Raw genomic sequence first — 24,261 nt, 5'->3', positions numbered from 1 at the left:
CTTTAAGTCCGATTGTAGCGCTAGGGGCACCTTCCTTACCTTGTGTATCACAGGTTGAGCATCACTTGATAATTTAATCATGTGTTTGAATCCCTTTTTTTTAAACACTTCTGGATATGACACATCCCAAGAGCTTGGTTGGACAGTTTGAACTTGGAAGAAATCTTTCTTCAACAGTACCTGTTGTATGTTATTGGGATCAAGTATGATACCAAGATTACCTTGGTCTCCCCACCCGAGAAGGCATGCTTCATCTTTTGCTACATATATAATACCTTCGGATTTACTATCCCTGAATACGAAATCCGCATTAAATTCACCAGCTAAATCAATAAATTTTCCACCATAACCACAAGACAAATTGAGAGTTTGCTTTGGAAAGGATTTTTTTCCAGAGTGATTTGCTTATTAAAGTGATTGGAGACCCAGAATCTGCCAACATTTGTACATTTACACCATTCTTCATAATAGTACACAGAGGTCTCTTCAGACTTTGAAGATTAACACCCCAAATACCATTGGAACAATCCATGTCCACTATAGTGAGGATTTCATCTTCGCTGGATGTAAAAATTCCTTCCGTTAAAGATTCGACATTATGTACTTTCTTGAATGGTGCGTTTCTTTCAGAGTTGCGAACAGCAGCAAAGTGTCCTTTCTTGGAGCACTTGACACATTTTATTAATGGCTGGGCACGAAATAGCATTAGCAAGGTGATTAGTACTGCCATATCTGTGAAATATCGGTACTTTGAACCTTTTTGTTGTTGGTCTTTTCTACTAAATGGTCTTTGATCATTTCCTCTTCGAAAGGTTTGTATTCGCAAGAATGCGCAAAGCACCAACGTATGTTGAAGCAGATTCACCTTGCAATTGAACTCTCTTCTAGAACTTATCTTTCCAAAGTTACATTTTTGCAAGCTTTGAAACTATTGTCTAATGCTCTGATGGCAGTAGCATATTCATCCACTACATCGTCACCTTCACCATTACCAACGATTACAATATCTTTAGGAATGTTTTAATATATTGCGGCCTTCAGTACCTAAACAATGTCTTAAAACAGCATATTTCTTTTTACAAGTAAAAGATTCTCCATCAAGAGCTTCGAGATACGCTTCAAATCCTTCTTTCCATTTTTCCCTCTCAATTTATGGAGAAGCAGGATTGGGAAAAAAAGGTGCTAGTGGAGAAATAGATTGGAACATTGATGATGAACCAAAATGATGCTCTGCGAAACTGTAAAATTGTGTGCGCTTTTTTCTTTTTATTCTAGAATGTCAGAAATGGAATTCAATTGAAGAAAATGAATTGAGTTCCAATTTAAATTAAAATGAGTGGTATGCGGATCAGCACTTGTAAATATTTAAATAATAAAATGGTGTGCAGATCGGCACTGTATGTGTGACCAAAAATGCTTTAAACTCGTTGCAGGCAATGGAATGCCTGTAAATATTTAATTTGGAAAAGGTGTGCAGATCACCGAGATCGGTACAAACAAAGTGAATGCCTGACAAACAAAAACGTTGCAGGCTATGGAGTAATGCCAGATTTGAAGATGGCCGCTGAGCGTTTGCATGATGACGTCATGCGTATGACATATGAACCTGGTGTGTGGATTACCGTGGACCGCACTTGGAAGAATAGAGATGGAATGCTCTCATTCAACGGGGGCGTTCGCGCACCGCAGCGATGGCTGTTTGGAGGGTAGAATAATGCAGGTGGAATGGCACAAAGTTTGTGACTTTCCGTATGAATCCGCCTATGCGCCTTACCGGAATTCAGGAAAGTTGTCCATAATATGCAGGAACAAAGGTGGTAGTCTCCAGCACTACTAGGAATCGGCAAGAACAGATGAATCATCGGCAGCGCAAACCGCAAGCGTGGAGGTCTTGTTGATGATTTAAAGTCATATTTATTGTTGTCAACTAGACTAAGGAAAACGATTGTCTCCAGACAAACTCCTTTTCCAACTGCTCCAAAGAACCCAGACACAACAAGGTTCCTTCCATTCTCCAGACATTCAGAAATTCCAGACATCCAGAGAGTGGAGGAACCCAACAGCATGTACTTCTAATTTCAATTGCTCACTGGGGGCCTGAGTCTTCACTCCATACTAGCCTGTATTAAATGTTAAAATGCAAGATCATCCACAGCAAATAACACTGGGACAATTGCTGCCCAAGGGGTAACTTTATGGTTTTAGACTGTAGAGGGAGAATCCTCTGCACCACGAAATAAGGATTTAGATAATTGGTATTGAATGTGTATGCGCCTCTCTTTACCCATGTTCTCTAGCAGTACACCTCATTCAGGCGTAAGCGGATTGGGTTGCGCGGCTTAAAGGCGTTTGGGATGCCAAATTGGCTAGCCCACCACATACAGTAGATGAGGTTGAGTCATTTGTGCCTAGATTACTCCTAAAAAGCAATGTTTGGCCCTTACTGTTCTAGCAGTGTTGACTCTGAAGTACCCAAGTACATTAAGACATGAGACCTGCTGTCAGTTATGTGCGGCAAACAGCCATCCTGTGGCCACAACATTAACCATATCATTTACAGGTGAGAAGCTTGCCTAAACCAGATTTTAGATGCTGCAGTAGGGCCACCGCCTGTCTACACAGGACCTGAAACTGCATTTTCTAGCAAGTCTCAGAATGGAGGAACTTCCACTTTGTGTTCCACAGTCTAAGCTATGGATTAGTGAATATTTCAGTATGGTTATCTAAAAAATATTTCACTCTGCAGCACCATGATGCATAAATCCTAAATGAAGAAAATTTAACTTTGTTGCTGATTTTATAAAGAACAGCTTTGCCACAAGGGCGTTAACTTTATGGGCTTTACCAACCCTGATTGATTGTTTTGAGTTTTCATACCATGATTATGTTTTTGGGAGAGAGCAGGGGCAACCCTCTGCAGAAGTTAGGTAAGGCAGTTTATGCAGGGAGCACCACAGTGGGACTTTCAATGCAATCCTCTACATAATCTCTTCTTGGTGAGGCGATGGCGTCTGTCATACCATGGCTAATAAGAAAAGCATGAGGCTACACTGTGTGAAAAGTTTAGCAGCTTGCTCTGTTGAGGTTGAACTAATATTTGGCTGCCCAGCTTGACCCCTGCCATGTCCACTGGTCATCCATAAGTTTTTCGATGCCAGCTGTGTTCATTGCCCATTAGTCTTCCTTATTCAGTCTAGTCTGCTGCTTGGCACTCTGAGAACGAGTTCCTGTAGCCATTTCTATGTTAGTTCACAGGCCTGCCACGACATATTTTAGAGATTCCCCTTGTGTCGCTAATAAACCTGCATTTCGACCATGCCATCTTGCTTTTTTTGTAGGTGTTTTATTGTGAAACATCTTGAGCTTTTAATATTGTATACCGTCGCTTTAGTTGGTCTTTCCATCTTTTTGCCTAATGTAAGCTGGATGTGATAGGCACAGACCGTTGCTGGGTGTAAAGATATGTGAGACATCACAGCCTTCAGCACTGATTTCCTAGCATTATTTTAGTCTAGTACTTGTACCGTCTGATCTCCCACTCCCATTGTTCTGCTGCAGCTGCTCATCTACCACCACCTCTGACTTGTTACATCTCGGCTAGACAGCGCTTGCTCTGTCTCTTCGAGACATGTTGTATATTCTTTGTGGGCTTCAGCCCATAGGCTTCCCATTTGCTGGTTCCATTGTCTCTCTCCTATTCTTTCTCCCCATTTGTCCATGGCATGCACGTGTCCTGCTTCTTGCTGTGTTTAACCCTCCCCAAGAGCACGGACCAATTACTACATCAATCCAATGGTCAACTTTTTTTAGCATCTGAAGTATGATCTACTTTTTTTATTTGTTGAAAATCAATTCACACGATTGGTCCTGTTTTCACTCTGAGCTCTGCTCCTATAAATAGGCCTGCAAATCATATTCTCATCTGGTCACATTTGCTGAGCATTCAAAGACCAAGATTAAATGTCACCACCTACTGTCCCGAAAGTTGAGTGGTAAAAGTGCGAATCCCGCATGGTGGTCCCAGGGCACCAGTGGTGGACAACCGTCACCATAAGAGTTACTATCCACTAATCTGACTTCAAAAATAGGTCTCGCTAGAGTTGCACTCTGCCTGCAACATGGAGGCTACAACAAAACAAGGTGTGCTCATAAGAGTAGATTCAGGGTGGTACTTCCAAGAACCCTACTGATCATGTACTCTGAACATCAACATTGTGCTGAGGATAAGCACTTTCTGGTGAACAAATTACCCTGCTAAATGCACTGACTGTGTGCAAAATCCTCAAACTGGTAGTTACAGGAGTGGTTTAATGCAATATGTCTGATTTCAGTGCAATTTTGGTACCCTTCACTGTAGGCTTAGCTGTAAAACTGATCTCTATTTTGCGGTACAAGCTCAGTTTAATGAAAGAGTTCATGCCAGGGAACCTGCTGTTTCTAATTTCCATACAGGCAGCATCTAGGGAGAGGTTGCCATCGCACACCCAACAGGCGTGCCTAGGGAGAGACGAGTTGCCAAGCTGCAACAGAAGTGCGAAGAATGCAGCTGAGAATATTCTCAGAAGTTCCTTAGATGAATTGAACGGTTGATTTTGACTTGACTTTTCATGCGGTTCATTTTCGGCTGCTGTGACGTTCCCCAACACATTGATCACTTAAGCATTACCTGTCAAAATGACCCAACGAGATCCCCTTAAAGACATTCAGAAGTCAATACAATCTGTTACTGCTAAGGGATTGGAAGATGGCTTCTTGACGAAACTAGAATTTGACTTCTTAAACAAAGGCTGCCCAAGGACTCCAGTCCTGTATACCTTACCAAAAGTGCACAAGGATTTGGATAATCCTCCAGGGAGACCAATCCTTTCTGGCTGTGGGTCAGTAATGGAACCCTTGGGGCATTACATCGATAGCTTCATTAAAGAATTCGTCCCTGCTTTATCCACCTATGTCAGAGACAGTACTCACATGATTAACCTGATTGAAAACCTGGAGTACAATCCAGATATAGAAACTTTGGTTACAATGGACATTAACTCATTGTACACGAATATTCCCCAACAAGAAAGTATTGAGGTTATCAAACAGATCTTGGAGAAAAGACCAGCACCGGCAGAGGTTCCTACAGAATTTATCATCGATTTACTGAATATTGCCTTGACTAAAAACTATTTTAGGTTTAATTCTGACTATTACCAGCAATCCTCAGGTACATCTATGGGCGCTATTTTTGCCCCAAATCTGGCAAATCTCTACGTTGGAGACCTAGAAGAGAAATATATCAATACCAACAATCCCTTCCACACTAACATCAAGTGTTGGAAGAGATATATAGATATTTTCTTTGTTTGGGCAGGCATTGAGGAAAATCTGGATCAATTCATAACATACTTGCACACCTGTCAATCTGTACTCACTTTCACATATTACAAAAATAAAGAAATGGTACCTTTCCTAGACCTAAAAATCAGATGTCGAGATGATCACCTAAATGTTACACTGTATCGGAAACCTACAGATAGGAATACATTGTTACAGTATAACAGTTTCCATCCTAGGTCCCTCAGAGATGGCCTACCATATGGCCAATTTTTGAGGCTGAGACGGAACTGTACAGAGAAACAAGATTTCTTTATAGAGGCAAACCTTTTGAGTTCCAGGTTGCGTGAAAGAGGTTATCCGAAAAGATTGGTAAAAACCTCAATGAAGAGGGCCTGGTTTAGCCCCCGGGAGGTTCTATTAGAGAAATCAGTGAGAGAACCAATAAAAAAAAGTTGTGTGTGTTACCACCTTCTGCCCATGGAGCACACAGATCCAGCGGATAATTAAACATTGGTCCACTTTAAACACCATGGATTGCTGCAAAGAAATGCCCTTATTTTCTTTTAAAAAAGGAAAAAACATCAGAGATCACCTGGTCCACTCCGACACCAGTGTATACCAGAATGAAAGGACCATACAGCAGTTATGGTCATTACCAGCTGTGACAGGACATTATAAATGCGGTAACTGTGTGGCTTGTAGTCTGACAAGAGAAACAAAATTCTTTGTACACGGTAATATCAAGGTCAAATTGTATGACCTAACGAATTGTTCGACATCCAATGTTATCTATTGTATCTGGTGTCCCTGTAATTTAATTTACATAGGACAGACTATGCAACCAGTAAAGGCACGGATTAGTCAACATAGGAGCCGTATACGGTGCAGAGTGATGAATGCCCCCCTGGTCGATCATTTTATTGAAAAGGACCACACAGCCAATGATTTGATTTGGCAAGTGGTGGAGAAAGCAAAACTTCCACGTAGGGGAGGTGATCTCCCTTATTCTTCAGACTTTAGAGTGCAAATGGATAGACAAGTGTGGGTCTATCAAGAATGGTCTGAATAGCCTTGAGGAGTGGCGGAAATTCATCAGTTTACTCTAATGAAACCACTGTTCTTTTTCTTACTCATGTATTTCTTTCTTGAGGTATTTGACAGGGCCCTGTCATTAAGCAGATTACTGTATAACATCTGGATTAGACTATATATGATTACATGTTTTGTCCTCAAATTTCCATATTATTAAAATTTGAGTGGGTAACAAAAAACCCCTCTTTTTCATAAAACAGAAAAATGAATCGTTAAAGATTGTGATTGCTGTACATACAGACAAGACTGTTACAATAATGTGTCGTGAATTGATGGATTGTGACCAATTGGTATGCTCTAACAATGATACTGATTATTAATGTCTAAGGACTATTTCAAAAAATTGAATTGACACTATACCTTTTTGAAAGTTATTTTTATTTAAAATGATATTGATGTGTAAAAATTTTTGAACGGATGATGCAACATCGTATGAATTATATGGGGATTATTTGTTTAAGTTGTTTACTGTACAGGCGATCATTCTTCCTGGTAAAGGCGTCTCATTTAAGATTGTGCAACACGAAAGATAGTTATCCCTTCAAGATGTTTACCATACCTTTAACTGTTTTTTCAGGCTAAGATATATCTTTTGAAATGCCACCATGCAAGAGAAAGTACCCCTGTCCCTCTTGTCATATTGCTGCTTATACCCATTTTGATGGTTTATAATGTGAACATAACATATATTTTTATAGATAACAAAATTCGGTAAATTTTCTTTTCAATTAATGATGGCTACTATTTTCGTTGTCCATCCTCCTAGATATAGAATGTTATTCATTAGTTCACTAAGGAAGTAATTTTACAGTGGGCTTTCCTTCAGTAAAATAATTTTGGTCCCTTCAAAAGGTTTTATGATTAGAGAATATTTTCTGTTCTCACTATCAATGAGGTTATTAGAATATCCTTAGCCGCTATAATATGGCCGCTATTTTCTTCTGGCCTCGGGAGATAATGAAAGTGGTCGTTTCCGGGTCTGAGAGCCAGCGGGATTGATTACGCCACGGATACCATACGTAGTACTTGCATATTAGATCAGTGGCCACAAAGTAAGTAGATAATATTTCCAAGATATAGTAAGGGACTTGGTTTTATGAATAGAGAATATTTTGTACCCTCATTAACAATTAGAACATTCTTAGCCGCTACAAGATGGCTGCTATTCTCGCCGTCTTTTTTTCTTCCGGCCTCGGCAGATAAAGAAACTGATTGTTTCCGGGTCCGAGAGCCAGCGAGATTGATTCCGCTACGGACACCACACGGAGTAACTACGTATTGGATTAGTGGCCACAAAGTAAGTAGTCCTTTACATTAATGAGATAATATTTCCAAGATATAGCAAGGGACTATGGTTAACCCATAGAACTTTCATTTTTCATGGCAGGTGAGCGCCGCCGCACTCATATTCAGTAGTGTCAGCACTGATAGAAGGAGATTTGCTCTTCTCTTCTAAAAAGTAGAATATGTAAGTAAACCAAGTGGTTTTTTAATGTTGAACCATTTGTTTTGAAGAGATGTATATTGATTAAAGTTTTCAATACATTACAGAAGTGTTGAAACAGGAATTAAGAATATCTTGGAGAATTTGAATCTACCTAAATAGTGGGTGTACTATTTGACCCCTATTCTTGGAGGAATAATAAAAAGCCCAAGTAAGTGCATTAAAATATATTGCACCGTGGTGATTCTCTGGAGAACTTTATGATTGAACGTTTACTAAAAATGAACATTCCCTACCCATAGGTTTGAATGTAACCTTTTCATCCGCCACATCTTTATGCATACTGGATCCTATACGGACGACTGTATGTTTTACACTGGTAAGCCAACGATTTGTAAGTCTTCAAGGTTCCTATTTTCCAAAAACCAGTATATTGAGATTTGATCCCAGTATAGTTATATTTCCCCTCTTTCTTTTTCATCGTAGTTAGCCATGAAAGGTTTTCAGGATAAGTTGAATCTAGCCTTCAAAGTAAAAGCTGTGATGGTGGTCTTCATGACAATTATGCATTGTAAGAGGCCCTTTCTGTAGTTCCTCGTCACATGCAAAAAGGTGTCCTTGTTGCACAGCCAAATAGTCCCTTATCTGAGAATACTGTTAAAAAGGCTGATCTGTATTACTGCCCCAGCTCTTGCCCACCTGTCTTTTGGAAGCTGTAACACTGGTATTGGACCTGCTAGGGCGGAATGTGTTTGGAAGCCGTCTGAAATGTTACACTGGAAGCATCCACTCTTCTGTTGCAAAACATGACTTAATGTAATCATTTTTCCAGAAGTTGAAAACTGGATGTGAATTGGGAGCCAGTGGTGCTCCCTGAATACATACCTGCACTCAGCCTCTTGTTTCGATGGCATCCCACAGAATGTGATCAAAGAAAAGCAGAATCCTTTGTAGGTAGGGCTTTATCTTGTCCAGAGAAGATTGCCTGATTGCACCGGACAGAAGTTGTAGGGTGGTGTAATGGGTGCATTCCAGACCAGTGTGACGACTGAACTGAAAATAATAGAAGGTTAAACATAAGTACATGACCGTATGGATCACCTGGATGTTTACTGCCTTGTGTAACGCCATTTAAAAAATGGATTTTCAAAACCTATTTATATAACCACTTTCTTAGTGACGTTTTGGCCTGGTCGAGCTAAATGTTTGTCTTGAAATTTCCCAGATTTGGAATCGTGTCTGCTTTGAAGGCCGGATTCCTCACTGTTTCGTGAAGTTTGATGGAAATGTATTGGGCCTTCTGTATAGTTGCCTCTATGGAAATGATGCTGAAGTATTACGCTTGAGACTGAAGGAAGTGTGAATCTTGTAGGACCGAGTGTAGGCCAGTTGTGGCACCAAGTACTCTTTTTAAAGCACCTGATGTTGGAGAGGCCAGTGAGTAGGGGACCACTTCTTTGGATGGTAAAATCAGGTAATGTATGCAAAAGCAGCTTGCAGGTAAAGGCAGGTCATGCATGTAGGATAATGTGGTGAATTTAGAGCTGCTTCCAGTTATGTTGCATAACATGCCCTGTTCTTTAATAGCCAGTATGTACACCTACTTGGAGGTTCATAGGTCTGTTTGCTCCCGCTAGTGTAGGAAGTAGTAGTCTTCATTCATGTATGACAGTGGTCATGTTCCTTGTGCTCTGTGGTTTAAACGTATGACATTTTGGTCCAGTTAAGATTGCAGACTGTGCCCGACAACTAGCAGTAAGCGTGCTGGGCAGAATTTCAGTTACTGGGTGTTAATTTAACTGCATTTGTATATAGTGGCCAACGGTTTTACTGTACCAGACATTGACACTTATTTCTTCTTATACAGCAAAAACATTTTGGGTGCAATTTGAACCAATTGTAATTACCCTTGTGAGCATTTCATTCTGTTTTTTAGTTCATTGATCACTGTGGCTAGGCCAAACCTATGGTCGTTATTATTGGCACTGCTCCTATGGACGTAATTGGTCAAACTGCTAGCCCACATCTCTTCTGAATCGGTCCGCTCCCAACCTCCGATGCAATCCGCTTGATTGAGCCTTAGTCACTAGTGCAATTTTCTTAAAAAAAAAAAAAAGGCACGCTATGAACCCATGGCTCCATGACTGGTCCTGCATGTTCCCCCATGAGCAGTTCGCTTAGTGACTAATGAAAATATCTGAAACGAACAGTCTATCTAGTTACCTCATATCCTTTTTCAAATCTGTAGTCCATGGAGGCTTTGAGAGTTTTTTTACTAGGTTTTGGTTTTTACCAGTGTTATTAAATCTTAACCTCACATGCTAAATTTGCACTCACTAGTTTTACTTGTTTAATATCTTGCTTACTTGACCACTAACATTGGGTGTAGATTTTGGAACAAAAGCTGGTTTACCATGAACTTAAAAGGCTTCTGTGGAGCAGGAATAAGGTGGTTGAATTTTGATCAAGTTCATGCTGACATGAGGTGTTCTCTGCATCTTGAAATTGACTGAATGTCAGGATACAAATATCCAAAAATGGCTCAGCAAAAATATTCTCCTAAACCGATTTTACAAAAATATTGCTCCAATTGCTGCAGGATCACCAGGGAAGTGAGTCCTTGCTGTGTGAGGCTCCTTGACTTTCTTTAAGCGTTGTATGTTCAGGATACCTTACCTGTGCTTGTTTCATCTTGTAGTTTTGTCTGCCATGTCTGACATGAATTGTTTTTTTGTTTTTTTTCTTTAAAAAAAAAAAAAATAATAATTTAGGGACATCGGGAAAGGTGCAAAGAAAAGTTTCCTACTCGATGACATTTCATCGCAATGTCCGATCGTTTGGGGCAAATAACAAAGGGAAAGGATGGGAAAAGCAAGTACTCGTCTCTCAATCTGTTCGACAAGTATAGAGGGAAGTCAATAGAAGCTATCCGAACCTCAGGTAAGACTCAAGACGTAAGATCTGTTTTGTCCACTGCCGGTTTCATCCTATGATGAACTGTGTGTCCTCTGATATTAATGAGCCATGGGTAAAGAGTCCATATTTCAACCCTGCAAATTGTTCCTAGTGGTCCGTGCATATGCTTATGTTCATTTGTCGGTGTTCCACCTTGCCCCACTGTTTTGCTGCCTTCATATTGCTCCTTTCGTTATTGGCTTAGTGTTATTATAAGCCCACTACGCCTTGCCTTCTGCTGCTTGTAATCCATGAAATGTTAGCTGTCTGTCTGGCTCCTCATTATGTGGGGTGGTGGTCGGGGGGGGGGGGGGGCCTAAACCAAAATTATCTTTTAAAGAAAAAAAAAAAAAGCTCCCTCCGCGCTTGACTATTTTACAGGGTCAAAATACTCTCTGGCTCAATGAAATTTTAATTTGTATTATAATAGTTTGCCCTCACGTGTGACTTGGTGATTTTTTTTATTTTTTGTCTACTCATTCAATTTTCTATGTTCAGTTATTCCTAGACATGGCTTACAGAGTCTTGGGAAAGTTGCTGCTGCTAGGCGTATGCCGCCCCCTGCAAACCTTCCAAGCTTGAAGTCTGAGAACAAAGGAAACAACCCCAACATAATTCTCGTTCCCAAAGACGGTACAGGATGGGCAAACAAACAGGAGCTGCCAGACCAAAAGAGGTAAGGGCAATGAGGGCATGTGCCCTGCTAGCCTATTCGAGGTGTTGAGTTAGGCATGAAATGCTTACATTAACTAACTTGTGAACTGTAGTAGCAAACAGAGAAACATCTTGCCGCCTCTCTCCTTGACATTGGATGGCTGATCTGCAGGCTTTGCAGCAGAGCAAGAGGAAACTATGTGGGAAGAGGATGAGGCTTTCTGTGCAAGGGAACTACGTTCTAAGGAAGGAGATATAGCGCTTTGAAATTGTTGCTGATCACTTTCTGTATAGTCTTGGCATGTTTCAGCAGTGTGTGTGTTCAACTCACTAAGCTAATTAACTGGCCCTCAGTTTTTCTGCAACAGAATTTAATATACGCAGGCTGAAGATGCTAGTTGTGGATCTTGCTGGGGTCTGGTATTTCCAAGTAAAGGTCTTGAATATTGGCTTGGGTGTGGTATGGGAACATATGTGCTGTCAGTGGAAAAAAGCACAGTCTATGGAGTTTGTCTTCTTATATCCTTAACTAAAAGTCCTATTGAGATTCTTTTAGTTGGGTGCTTGGTTTCTTGTCTGGCACAGTTTTTCTACAAAATTCGGTCTCACTTTCGAAGATTTTATGGTGGTGGTAAATTCTAGGCTCGGATTCTCATCATTGCTCCATCAACTAGGGCTTCTGGGAGTCTCAGTTGACGTTGTATTCACAAATGGCCTTGTGATGCAGTATGTTTTTCCTGTTGGTGCCAGTTTTACAGTTTGTAGGAAGCTGGCTCTGTATATACTATACCAAAATGAGTGTGCAGAGTCCAGTGGAACCCCAAAGTTAGGCAGAGATTAAAGTAGATGGCAACTTACTCTCCATTTGTGGTAGTGTGGGTGATCCGTAAGGCTTTATCAGAGGGTAGTTTTTGTTAAATATTTATTTACATATTTATTTCTTAGAACCAAGCAAGACTTGCACAGGTAAGTGATTTATACTTTGCATTAACAATACTGTTTGAATTGCAGTTTTTATATATCCTTTGTTTTGTTACAGTAGAATTGCTGGAAATGCAACACCTTAAAATATTGTATAGATCATTTATGATCTATACAATAGCAGGTCATTACTTTGCAGATTACTTTACTTATACAGTGTAGTATACCTAGATACTGCACTGGGACATTTCCTGTAAAAAGGAAAGTAAATGCGTTGTGGTTCTTGTACACGGTTGTATAGACTTTTATAGCTTTTCCAACTTCACACTTAGAAACTTTTTCATAGAAAACAGTGTTATCCAATCGGAAGAAATGGGGTTATCGGTTAACAGGTAAGTACTTTGTTGTGAGTTTTCTGGGGTTAGACTCCGGGGTCTTACAGGGTCGAGGATGAACTCTCAAAGCACCCTCAGCTGCACTAGCCTGGCCAGGTGCCGTGTGCAGAGTGGTGAGGCCCAATGTTATCCAATATGGGATAGGGGGCCTCCGGTTGGTAGCTGCTCAAAAACAGGCCTTAAGGTTGTGGGAGCAAAGCTCCTGGACTTTAGCTCAGGGCAAATGGGGAAACAAAGTAGCACCAAAGGTGCACCCTCTGTGGCACTAGGGCACCCAGGTGCAGGGTACTGTTTTGGTGTTGGGTGCCCTCTAACTTTCAATGGGGATTCTACTGTTTGCAAACACACTGCAGGCTCGGGAACGAAAGTCTTTTGGGCTCGACCACCACTTGGAGAGGTAAGTTAAGATGCTGGAGGTTGGCTAGACAGTCAGTTGGGCCACCGTGGGTCGTCTGGTGCAGGCGTGTCTTTTAGGGTCGTATCTTCTTGGTAGCTTGAGGCAGGTTAGGTATCACTGGACCTCGGGTCAGGATCGCCGGGGAGACCACCTCGTGGTGTTGGAGTACTCTAACTCGGGCCGTGGGCGTTTGGTGCAGACGAGCGGATTTTGCCAGAGCTGAAGTCTGTTGGTGAACAAATCTGGTGTTCACTGGAGACAGTGTTTTCCTTGGAAGGCAGGGCAGGTCCTTGGGGTTCTTGAGGTTGCTGTTTGCAGAACACACAACAGAGTTTCACTTCTGCAGGTTCGAGATGGGGACAGGTCGGTAGGGCTGGAGTCAAGTCAGTAGGCGCCGTCCTCTTATCTTCGGCACGGCTGTTCGGTCCTTCTTTTAGTCGTTTCTTGTCTGAGGAGGCAAGGGTCAGGGGTGCTCCTGAATACTAGATTTAGGGGTATTATAGGTAAGTAAACGGTTGGGCCCAATGGGTCTCTCCCTTGGGGTAGGTACACCATCTATTATGCCACCCTCCAGTGGGGGGGGGGGGGCCTTATGCCTCTGGTTAGCTGAGCCCCTCCCCCCCCGACCCCCCCACCCCAACCCCATCAGCAAGATGGCGGGGACTGAGTTGTGCTTAACCTCTCCTCCCTCACCTGAGGGGTGGGGTTGGCAAAGGTGGGCACACCTCCCTTCCTCACTTTGTTTTCCCGCCGATTCTCCCACCCAAAGTGGGGGTCAGAACCGTTGGGCACCAGTTGCTGGAATCAGGAAAAGGCCTAGGGAAGCTCGCAAAGGCAGCAAGCCTGTGAAGCTACCCCTTCGTGGACCCTGCCCATCCTGGGGGAGGAGGCTTGGCATCTCGTCCCAGGATGTGCATTGTTACAGGCCCCCGAGAGCAGCAGGCTCTCGACCCAGGGGTCCAGAAACATGTCTAGTGGTGGCATCTGGGGAGCAGCCACTCAGCCTGGACACTAGTGGTAGGTCATTTTTCAAGGGGAATCTCGAAGATGGCCTCTGTGTGCATTTTATCATTAAAGCTCACACTGGCATCAGTTTGGGTTTAATGCGCCGAGAAGTTTGTTAACAAACTTCTCAGTTTTCAGTAAAGCCATTATGGTACTGTGGAGTTCATAATAGCAAACTCCCAGCACCATATAATCTTAATGGCAGTACTGCACTCACAATGTCTAAGAATGGACTTAGACACTGTATGGGTACAGGGCTCATGTACCTCTACCCTCACCATTGGTATAGTGCACCCAGCTAGAGGGGTGGCTGATCCATGTAAGGGCAGTGGTGGGTTGTAGTCATGGCACACAGGGATGTGTGCCATGTCGACTCTTCACTTTATTCTGCACCAAAACACGCAGCCTGAAAAGGCAGTGTGTGAGCGTAAAGGCACATGGCCTCCAAGGGTGGCACAATAAGTGCTGCAGCCCTTAGAGGCCTTCCCTGGTCACAGTACCCTGGGTACCTGTGGTAGCATTTACCAGGGGCTGACCTGTGGCCAGAGGGTGCCAATTGGGTTTGGTCTTCTTTTCCGAATACTGCATGGAACACGGGCCATGGGTACTTGATTGGCAGCAGCCCAGGGCACACTCAGTCGAAGTACATCAGCAGTTCAGCAAAATGTGGGGGCAACCATGCAGAAAGAGGGCACTTTCTCACACAGTTAACAACCTTAAACAGTTCTGTGATAGACTACTTCGATAAATCTAGTATACATCCTCCCAGTCGCACAACATTGCATCAGTTTCCTATATAGACTGTGATGCATTGAGGACTGTTTGCTCTGGCTGAACACAATGTAGTACTTTGCATCCGCTCTTACAATCAAGTACCAGACTTGGTAGATATTAGACCATACCAGTTTCTTACATAAAGCTGCACAGTTTGAGTGCGCTAACACTGCCCAGATTATGATTGTTGGTGGCATCCAGTTACAACCAACATAGTTCTTCTGGCTCTTGCACTTCAACACACATGCAGACTTCTGAAGACTTTTGATGGAGCTAATGTGAAGAATTGCTGGAGCCTAGCACATTAAAGCGTGAAAGACATGCACGGGTTGTAGTTTGGCACTTTTATTTGTTCTGTATTTTTAAAAATGTTTGGGTTTGTCTGCCCCACTTTACCAATTTTTGAAGTTTGTATGATTTTGTTTTGGCAAAGACAACCCCCCCCCCCCCCCACCACACACACAGACTTATTAATCTGTGTTATCTTTTTTGGGCTTTCGAAATTAGAAACCGAAATCTGGTAGTAGGTCAGGGTTTGATTCAATCCAGCTTTTCTTTCACACAATTGATTGTGATGACTGACTGGACAGCATGACCACTAGCAAGTCTAATTGGGCATTGAGTTTTGATGCTCTCTGCATAGCCTCGGTAGGACCTAGTCAGTGACTGACCAAAGGAAACCAGCATCCATCTGTGCAAAGTAAACGTAACCCTTTCGCTTCAATGGAACATTTTGTGTACACTGAATGTTAAACCATTCCTTCAAACCTAATTCAAAAGTGTCCTGTGCATACAAATTGCCAGTTTAGACTAGAATTGCTGAAGCCACAAGAACTTACTTTAGCTCTAAAAATTGAATTTAACCAATGCCATACCACCTACACATCACCTGTCTGCTGGTTAGATTCAGGGGTGATGTGATGGTCTAACTTTTGTAAGTAGCAATTGGTGACTTTCTTGGTGCTTTTGGCAGGTGGCAGGAAAGGGTTGGGTGGGCACGAGAGTGATGTCAGGTGACATTAGGGGAGTGGGAATGTCAGTTATGTGCACTGGTGGGATTGATGAAGTAGCTGGATGGACTTTAATATTGCAATACAGCCAAGGCTAAACTGCTAGGCACGATGTACAATGCTGTGAGGTTAACTCCCTCCCTACCCCTGGAGGGCAGTTAAGGAATCTTCACACATTTTCCACGTCATGATGAATGAGAATCCAGAAGTGTCAAAAGATGTCGAATGAAGCCCCAAGTACTCCCCCACCCCCCCCCCCACCCCCCCCCCCCACCCCCCCAAAAAAAAAACCCTCTGGCGTTCAACCAAAAAAGCAGCCTTACTAAGGCAGCCGTGTTCGGGAATCCTTCTCTGGTGAGTTGGAAAAGAGCCAACTCATTGACCCTGCGCGGCATGATGGGAAGTCTTGCTTAAAGGAGCGGTGTCTACTTGGCAGTGTGTTTGTGTTTCCCAGCCTACTATACTCTACCAACATTCACCTAATTTAGTTTCTTTTTTTAATGGGGTATTGAAATTGTGTGTTCAGCCATACGTATTGTGTATTAATTTAGCTAATTGGATTTACTTTCTAAAACAAAGAGGAACATGTTGCCTCCCATGTGTGAGGAGATATTCTGGTGTTTATGGATCATAAACGAATCCCTTCTCTCACAGTGTATTGATGTATTTTAAGTCCGTGTGAGCCCGATACAATGGTCTTTAATGTGGGCAACTTTCATACTAGTCACTGCACCAGTAAAAGTCTAGTGCAGGAAATTCTCAGCCTGGACTCTACCGGTTGTGCAACATCAGGGTGATTTCACGCTTTGGACATGGACTGATCAGACTAGTCTATTATTGAGGTGTTTGAAGTGGAGTGTAGCTGAAGTTAGTAGACTTTAATATCGCAGTAATTAAAAGAATGCCTTGTTATTACTGATAAATTGCTTAACTCATACTGGACCCACCAGACTGGTTACTTATTTCTTCCACTGTAGAGGATCCATTGGCTGTTGATTTTTAGTTACTGAGGCAGATGGAGGTATGATAGTTTATGTAAAACGCCGTCGCACAGTATCTCATGCAATGTACATCACAACGCCATATCCTCCACGTGATTGAAGTGGTTTCATTGGAAAGAGTTGTAAGTGGCAATATCAGGCAATGACCTACAGTTTTTATTTTGTTGGTTTAAACTGAGGCAACTTGTTATATCAAGTAGGAGTAAATGTTCATTTGTGCCTGTTCACTGGTGAAATACTTGAAATAGTATCCAAGGGAAGCTGGGTGCACTGCAACAGATAACAGATGCAGGTTTTTAGACCATCTTGTCCGCCCGTCCCAACCACCATGACTGAATCTGAAAAGAAAGGAAAATACTTCCTAACTTGAACACATTGATTCCATACCTGTGACATTTCTTCGAGCAATCATGGGTGTTACAGCTGATGTTGGAATATTTGTACTGCAGTACTGAAAAGTTGTTTTCTAATTCTACTTTTAAACTGTGTTTTTTTTTTTAACAGTATGCTGCCCCCATCCCAGCGCAGTTTATAAAATATCAGTGACTATAATGAGTCCATCAAAAATAGCTGGACTTGCGCTGCCACCAAAAGCATTGACTGAATCAGTCATTGTTCTAACAAAGGTGCCTAAAAACTTCAGCGTCCGAATGGTTTAATAATAGTCACCCCAAGAACATGCCCATAAAGCGGTCATGCTGGACTGCATTTGTTTGGATGCTGGTATAACTTGTGAGACCGCCTTTCAAGGTGTCTTTGTAACTGAATTCTCAACATTTGCCCTGGGTCAAATGGTGATCACATGAAGTGTTGCCATTCCTTTGCAGGTAGATGAGGTAATAGTTCTCACTGCCCTTGTTGGACAACATTCTGCTAACATGGGAGACTCGACCAGTGATAAAGGAGGATCCTCTTGCATATTCCTGGACTTCTAGGAGTGTAGGAATGAACCTGTCCATTTCCAATAGGGGAATGGGGTGATAAACTTTAAACCCTTCAAAACTGCATTTATCCCTCCAAAAATGTTGATGGGTAGAATAGTGTGAATCGCACGTTGAGTTTTAAAAATTATTCTGGTTTATCTGGAATTGCAGCCTGTGTAGTCACCTAACAAGTATGGGTAGCATTAGTTGTGTTTGGCACAACACCATAGTGATCTGGGCCTCACTTGATCTAGTAAACCAGTCATGAAATTGAGGTTGGATGACTTCTTCCTCTATCTTTGGCCAAATAATTCTAGGGAGCCTTTCAGAAAGGTTGCAGCAGCTTTTAAAACTGATGCTTTGAAGACGGACCTCCTAATAATCTGGCTTTCCCATATTTGATTTGGTCACTGGTACTGTTTCAGATCTCTTGGTTGGGAAGATTTATACAGAATCAATCTTTTGAAGAGTTCCTAACACCACCGTAAGGTTGTTGAAGAATGGGCATGGGCAGCGCAGGCTTGTGAGCTTTGCAACATTGATTTGGGACGACTCATGAAATGGGTTGAGATGGGCATAAGTTATCTGAGTTATCTTTGTCCTAGTTATGCATACCTCTCACATAAAAACTTTCACATGATCATTTGAAGGCTTCCAGGTATTTATTTTGGGGATTGGAATTAGTACAAACAGGATCTGGACTTCTCTTGTAAAACATAGGTCCAGTTATGTAATAGTTTGTGTCCATCTGAGAATAATTTACCCCATTAACAACTGGTTTGGATGTTGGCTCTGTTGGTTAATAGCATATTGCACTATTGTCTGATGCTAAATGCATGAAAAGCTGGACATCATGCCTGATACATTTTGTACCTAGGGACTAAGGTGAACCGAATACTCTCTTGTGCATCTGCAGCTAGGTCTGCTGGGTCAGCTTGACATATGGTGGGCGTTATGCTCAAATGTCTGAATGTTTCACTGAAACCTGTTGAGACTCTTGCTACTATTCTGTGATTTGACCTCCGTAAGGCTTTTGAAGTTCTCTTCTTGGGCACTTTAAGACATTGAAGGACTATTATGGACATAAGGTTGATGTGAGAAGAGGGCAAGCTGAAAAGCTTTCAAGTTTTCTAGATGACACCAAAGATGTGTTGGGATCTTGCAATCTTCTTTCCTGTTCTATTGACTATATGGAAAAGTGTTTCTGCTGTGATGGAATGGATTAATGCCAGGAGTCCTAAAATTGGACAATGACTGAGGCAGGGGTTAGAGAAGAGTTTCCACCTGCTAGTTCAGGAAGCATTGGGTGGAACTTTAGCGTTGTGTCCCCATCTGGCTTACAAGATTTAAAATCTTGGGCATCATAATAGAAAAAGTTGTGAGTTGCTGAAATTCAAAACATTCCCTCCCCCTTATTTTCCCTTGTGCAATTGCACCTAAAATGTTTGATTTGCATGCTTCCTTGCCCACACGTCATGGTGCTTGAGTTCCTGTGTACTCTTCTGTGAACTAGGACACCCTGCTCTTCTGAATTCTTTGTTCCATAGCCCAAACTGCTCAGATTAGGGCCATCAGAATGACCTGAAATTTGCACAAATAGGATCACATCATTAATTCCAAATCTGTTTTAAGACCTTGTATCGTGCACATCCTGTTTGTTAAAAGACTGGGCCAGCCTTCTTGATTGGGGTTGTGTGCCTGTTTGAAAACCTTGTCTTTCAGTGCACTTGTGGTAGTACTGTGCTCTAGCTCCTAACTTGTGCTATAGTTTAAATGTGGATCATGTAAAGTTCTGTAGCATGCTTTTGTTCCCCTGAATCCTATCACTGATGCCCAAGAGTAAAAGTGATCGCTCTGAATCAATAGTAAATTATTAATCTATGGAGAATTCTGTTAAAGGTCACTCCAAGGTTATCCACATTGCAAGTGGGATGTCTGAAGAAGGGGTGGAACATTAAATGTACTTTCCTGCTGGTTGCTATGATGGAGTACTAGAATTAAAAGTAGCTATTTGTGAGAAAGTGCCCTCTTTCTTCCATGGTATACCCCCACTTTTTGCTGAATTGCTGATGTGCTTTGACTGAGTGTGCCCTGGGCTCCTGCCAATCAGGTATCCAGGGCCTGCGTTCCTTCCCTAAAACTGCATTAAAGCCTAAACCCAATTGGTATCTCTGGCCACATGTCAGCCCCTGGTAAATGGTACCATAGGTACCCAGGGCACTGTGACCAGAGAAGGCCCCGAAGAGCTGCAGCACTTATTGTGCCACCCTTAGAGGCCCCTGACACACACACACTGCCTTTGCAGGCTGAGTGTCTGGGTGCAGAACAAAACAGTCGACATGGCACACATGCCTGTGTGCCATGCCCACAAACCACTGCCCTGACATACATCAGTCACCCCTCTAGCTGGGTGCCCTATGCCAGTGGTGAGTGTACAGTTGCATGAGCCCTGTACCCCTACAGTGCCCAGGTCAATTCCTGGGCCCTGTAAGTGCAGTGCTGCCATTAAGCGTATATGGTGTTGGGAGGTTGTCATTACGAACTCCACAGCACCATAATGGCTACACTAGACTGGGACGTTTGGTATCAAACTTCTCAGCACATTAAACCCACACTGATGTCAGTGTGGGATTTATTGTAAAATGCACCACAGAGGGCATCTTGGAGCTGCCCCCTGAAAAACTACCAACTTCCAGTGACCTGACTGAGTGGCTGCCACCACCAGACATGTTTCTGGACCCCTGGGTCGAGAGCCTGCCGCTCTCGGGGGGCCTGAAATAATGCACATCCTGGGACGAGGTGCCAAGCCTCCTCCCCCAGGATTGGCAGGGTTCATGAAGGAGAAGCTTCAAAGGCATGCCACCTTTGTGAGCCTCTCCAGACCATTTGCTGCTTTCAGCAACTGGTCCCGACTGGTTCTACCCCCCACTTTGGGCGGGAGAACCGGTGGGAAAAACAAGGGAGGAAGAGAGGTGTGCCCACCTCTGCCAACTCCACCCCTCAGGTGGGGGAGGCGAGGTGAAGCACAACCTAGAGTCCCTGCCATCTTGAGGATGGGGGGGACCCAGCCAACCAGGGACAGGCTCCTGCCCCCCTCCCACTGGAGTGGCAGAATCGGGTGGTGTACCCCCCCCCCGGCGATCCTGACCCGAGATCTGGTGACCCCTGACCTGCCTCAAGCCTCCAGATGACGCCTGCAGCCTCAATCCAGAGGACACCTAACGCGACCAGAGCCGGTGAGAAAATCCGACATCCCAAGGCACCCCTGCACCAGACGCCCCACGGCCTTGTGTGCCCAACCCAACGGTGCCTAACCAACCCTCAACATTCCAACTTACCCCTTGAAGCAGTGGTCACTCCTGGAAGATCCTCGTCCCGAGCCTGCAGTGTTTCTTTGTCCCGTAGAATCTCCATTGAAATCAACAGGGCACCGACCTCAAAACAGCACCCTGCACCCGGCCACCATAGTGCCGCTGAGGGTGCCCCTTTTGTGCTAACCTGGTCCCCAACTTGCCCTGAGCTTAACCCTAGGAGCTTGGCTGACACAACCCTGTGGCCTGCTTGCCAGCAGGTACCAACCGTAGTCCCCCTATCCTCCATAGGATAACATTGGGCCTCAACTCTCTGCGCCCGGCCGCCCTAGTGCCACTGGGGGTGCAACAGCAGTGCATCACTGACCCTGGGGGACCCCTGAGTCTTACCCCAGAACCCGAATTCAAAAGACCGATTACCTACCTGGAAACCGATAACCTCTTTTTCCTCCTAGAATAACATCGAAACTTTTTGGGAGATAGTGTCAGTGTCGACTTTTGAAAATTACAAATATTCCTTAAAAATCAGCTGAAGAACCAAAACGCATTTTCTCAACTGTTTTCAGGAAATGTCCCAGTGCTGAATCTAGTTTGATTTAATTTCAAAGTGTCAACTTTTGAAATGTAATAATATTCTTTAAAAATCATACCTCTAACTAAAACTCATTTACTCACCTGTTTTCAGGAAATGTCCCAGGGCTGAATCTAGGATCCAACCCAGTGTTAGCCAAAGTAATCTGAAAAGTAATTAACTGCATTTTTACTTAAAAAGCCCCTTCATCTGAATGTACTATACCTGCAATATGTTGCAAGCTGCTTACTTAAACTGTATCTGTACAAGTTAAACTACAATTTTGAACTATGTTCATACAAGTAATTTACTACTGGAAAGTATTTATATGCTTACCTGTACCAGGCTTGCTTGGTTCTAGAAATAACAGTATATGTTTTATACAGTTCTTTAGTGTGTGAGACCATTTGCTGACTGAGTGTGTACAACAAATGCGTTGCACTGTCCTCTGATACTGCCTTACTGCTCGACCAAGCTACCACTTTAGAGAGTAAGGTTATATCTAACTTTATCCAGTATTAGGGGTGTCTTTCATAGATTCACATGCCTGAATCATTCCCCGTCGTCGAGACGGGAGCCTCCGGTACATAAAAAAAAAAAAAAGTAATGTCCTATAGACATACATAGAGAAAAATAGGCCTAAGGGCCTCCCCTTAGTAGCCTATCCTAGTCCTTATGTAAAAAGGACCAAACTCTTAGAGCCAGCCAATCAGCTATCACCTCCCTCTAGAAGCTTCCTGGCAGGAGCCTCAGTCCCTCAGATTTTCTACCGCACGTTGTGCTAGGGAGTCTCCAGCCTGAGTTCTCCTCAGGATTTCTTTCAAACCAGATTGTTCACTTTTTTGGTGACTTTCTTCTTCAAGGATTGAACGCAGACCACTTCAGGCCTCTTATTACTGCAGTGAGTGTTTATTTCTTCTACAACTCCTGGCATGTCTGAATCCCAGAAGAAAGCCCTTTTCAGGGCTTGCTCTTCATGTGGGAAGAAGAGGCTTCATGTGGACGACAAGCATGACCTCTGCCTATATTGCCTTTATCCAGACCACGTCCCTAAAGACTGTAAAATATGTAGGTCTTTCCCTCACAAGACCTTGAGAGACAGAGAGGGTCGTCTGCTTATCTGGCTGGACAGGCTCAAGGACAGGGAGAGTGTGGTATCCTCAGAGGCAAGCTTTTCCGGAACCTCTGAAGTCTCCCTGAAGATGCAGAGAGACATCTCCTGGCCCCTCAGACGCTCCTCCTATGAAGACCCACAAGAAGTCTTCAGAGGCAGGATCTTCAAAATCTTCAGTGTCTGACAAGGACTCTCTGACTTTTAAGAAGCCTACCCTGTCGGCCAGCAAAATTGCGACACCTTCCTCAGCGCAAAAAAGGGCACCAGGTCATGTCTCCACAGCACGACGAGGGCGTCGACGACGAGGGCGTCGACGACGAGGGCGTCGACGACTAGGGCGTCGTCATCGTCCATGGGTATTTCTGAACCAGGGCAGAAATCCGAACTAGTAGGAATGTCAGCACGGAAGACAGCAGGGGTTCCTGCACAGGTATCTGCATCTGGCAAACTGACCAGACCACAGATTACACCGGAAACGACGTCTCCAAGTAAGGTGCAAACCAATTTGCCTAAGGAGATTCTTCAGAGTGAGGAGTCGGAAGAAGAGCTCTTTGATCAGGCTACTTCCCCTTCAGAGCTGTACGTCAAATGTCAAAGCACGGACGAGGAGCAGGAGGAGATGAGCGGGCAGGAACGCCCCGTCCGGGAACAGGTTCGCACGGAGGTCACCCCGATGGTATGCCTTCCCCTGTCAATTGTTAATGACCTCAAATACCTTATCCGGGACTACAAGCAACGTTTCCCGGAATCGCCAGCACTGGACACAGGGGGCCCAGTGCCTACTACAAATCCACCAACGACAGCCCCAAAGCAATCACGACCAGCTACTCAGGTCTGCCACGAGAAACCGCCACCTCAGGTGATAGTCATCGGATGAGGAGGCTGAGGAGATGGAAGAGGGGGAAGTCCAGGAAGACCAGACGGACCAGGATGAGGAGGAGGAGTATGTGGCATCCTCCCCAGCTTCCCCACAACCGCGCCAAGCTGATTCACCGCCAGTGGATATTGGCGGTTTTCATAAGATAGTTGAACGAGCAGCGACGCGGTTTCATATGGTCACGGAATCGACGGAGACTGAGTGCTTCTTGCATGACTTTAAGGAGCAGACGAAAAAGACGACGAAGTCAATCCCAATCATTGACTTTCTCTGGGACCAGGGAAAGAAATTAATGCTGACGCCGGCTTCCGTACCTGCGGTTGTTCCACGCCTGGATAAAAAGTACAAAGCTCCATCCACGGCACCAGCTTGCCTTAATGGACCCCCGAAACCGGATTCGGTCGTGACCCAAGCGGCCCAGAAAAATTCTCGTAATCCTTCCTCTCCTCTGTCAGCCCCACCGGACAAGGAAGGCAGAAAATTGGACACAATTGG

General features: G+C 43.6%; 1 protein-coding gene across 6 annotated transcripts in view; it reads left to right on the top strand.

Moving 5' to 3' along the window:
- PRRC2B (proline rich coiled-coil 2B) overlaps window positions 1–24,261 on the top strand; it is a 714,633-nt gene that overhangs the window by 70,980 nt on the left and 619,392 nt on the right. For all 6 annotated transcript variants that reach the window (XM_085613949.1, XM_085613945.1, XM_085613947.1 and 3 more), the window contains exons 2-3: window positions 10,630–10,798; window positions 11,312–11,489. In XM_085613949.1, the coding sequence (XP_085470075.1) occupies window positions 10,684–10,798; window positions 11,312–11,489 (293 nt within the window). In that variant the 5' untranslated portion in view covers window positions 10,630–10,683. The remainder of the gene's footprint in view (window positions 1–10,629; window positions 10,799–11,311; window positions 11,490–24,261) is intronic.

This window comes from Triturus cristatus, chromosome 1_2 (assembly GCF_964204655.1).
Source record: "Triturus cristatus chromosome 1_2, aTriCri1.1, whole genome shotgun sequence".
NCBI classification, from domain to species: domain Eukaryota; kingdom Metazoa; phylum Chordata; class Amphibia; order Caudata; family Salamandridae; genus Triturus; species Triturus cristatus.
This window is presented reverse-complemented; position numbering and strand designations above follow the sequence as displayed.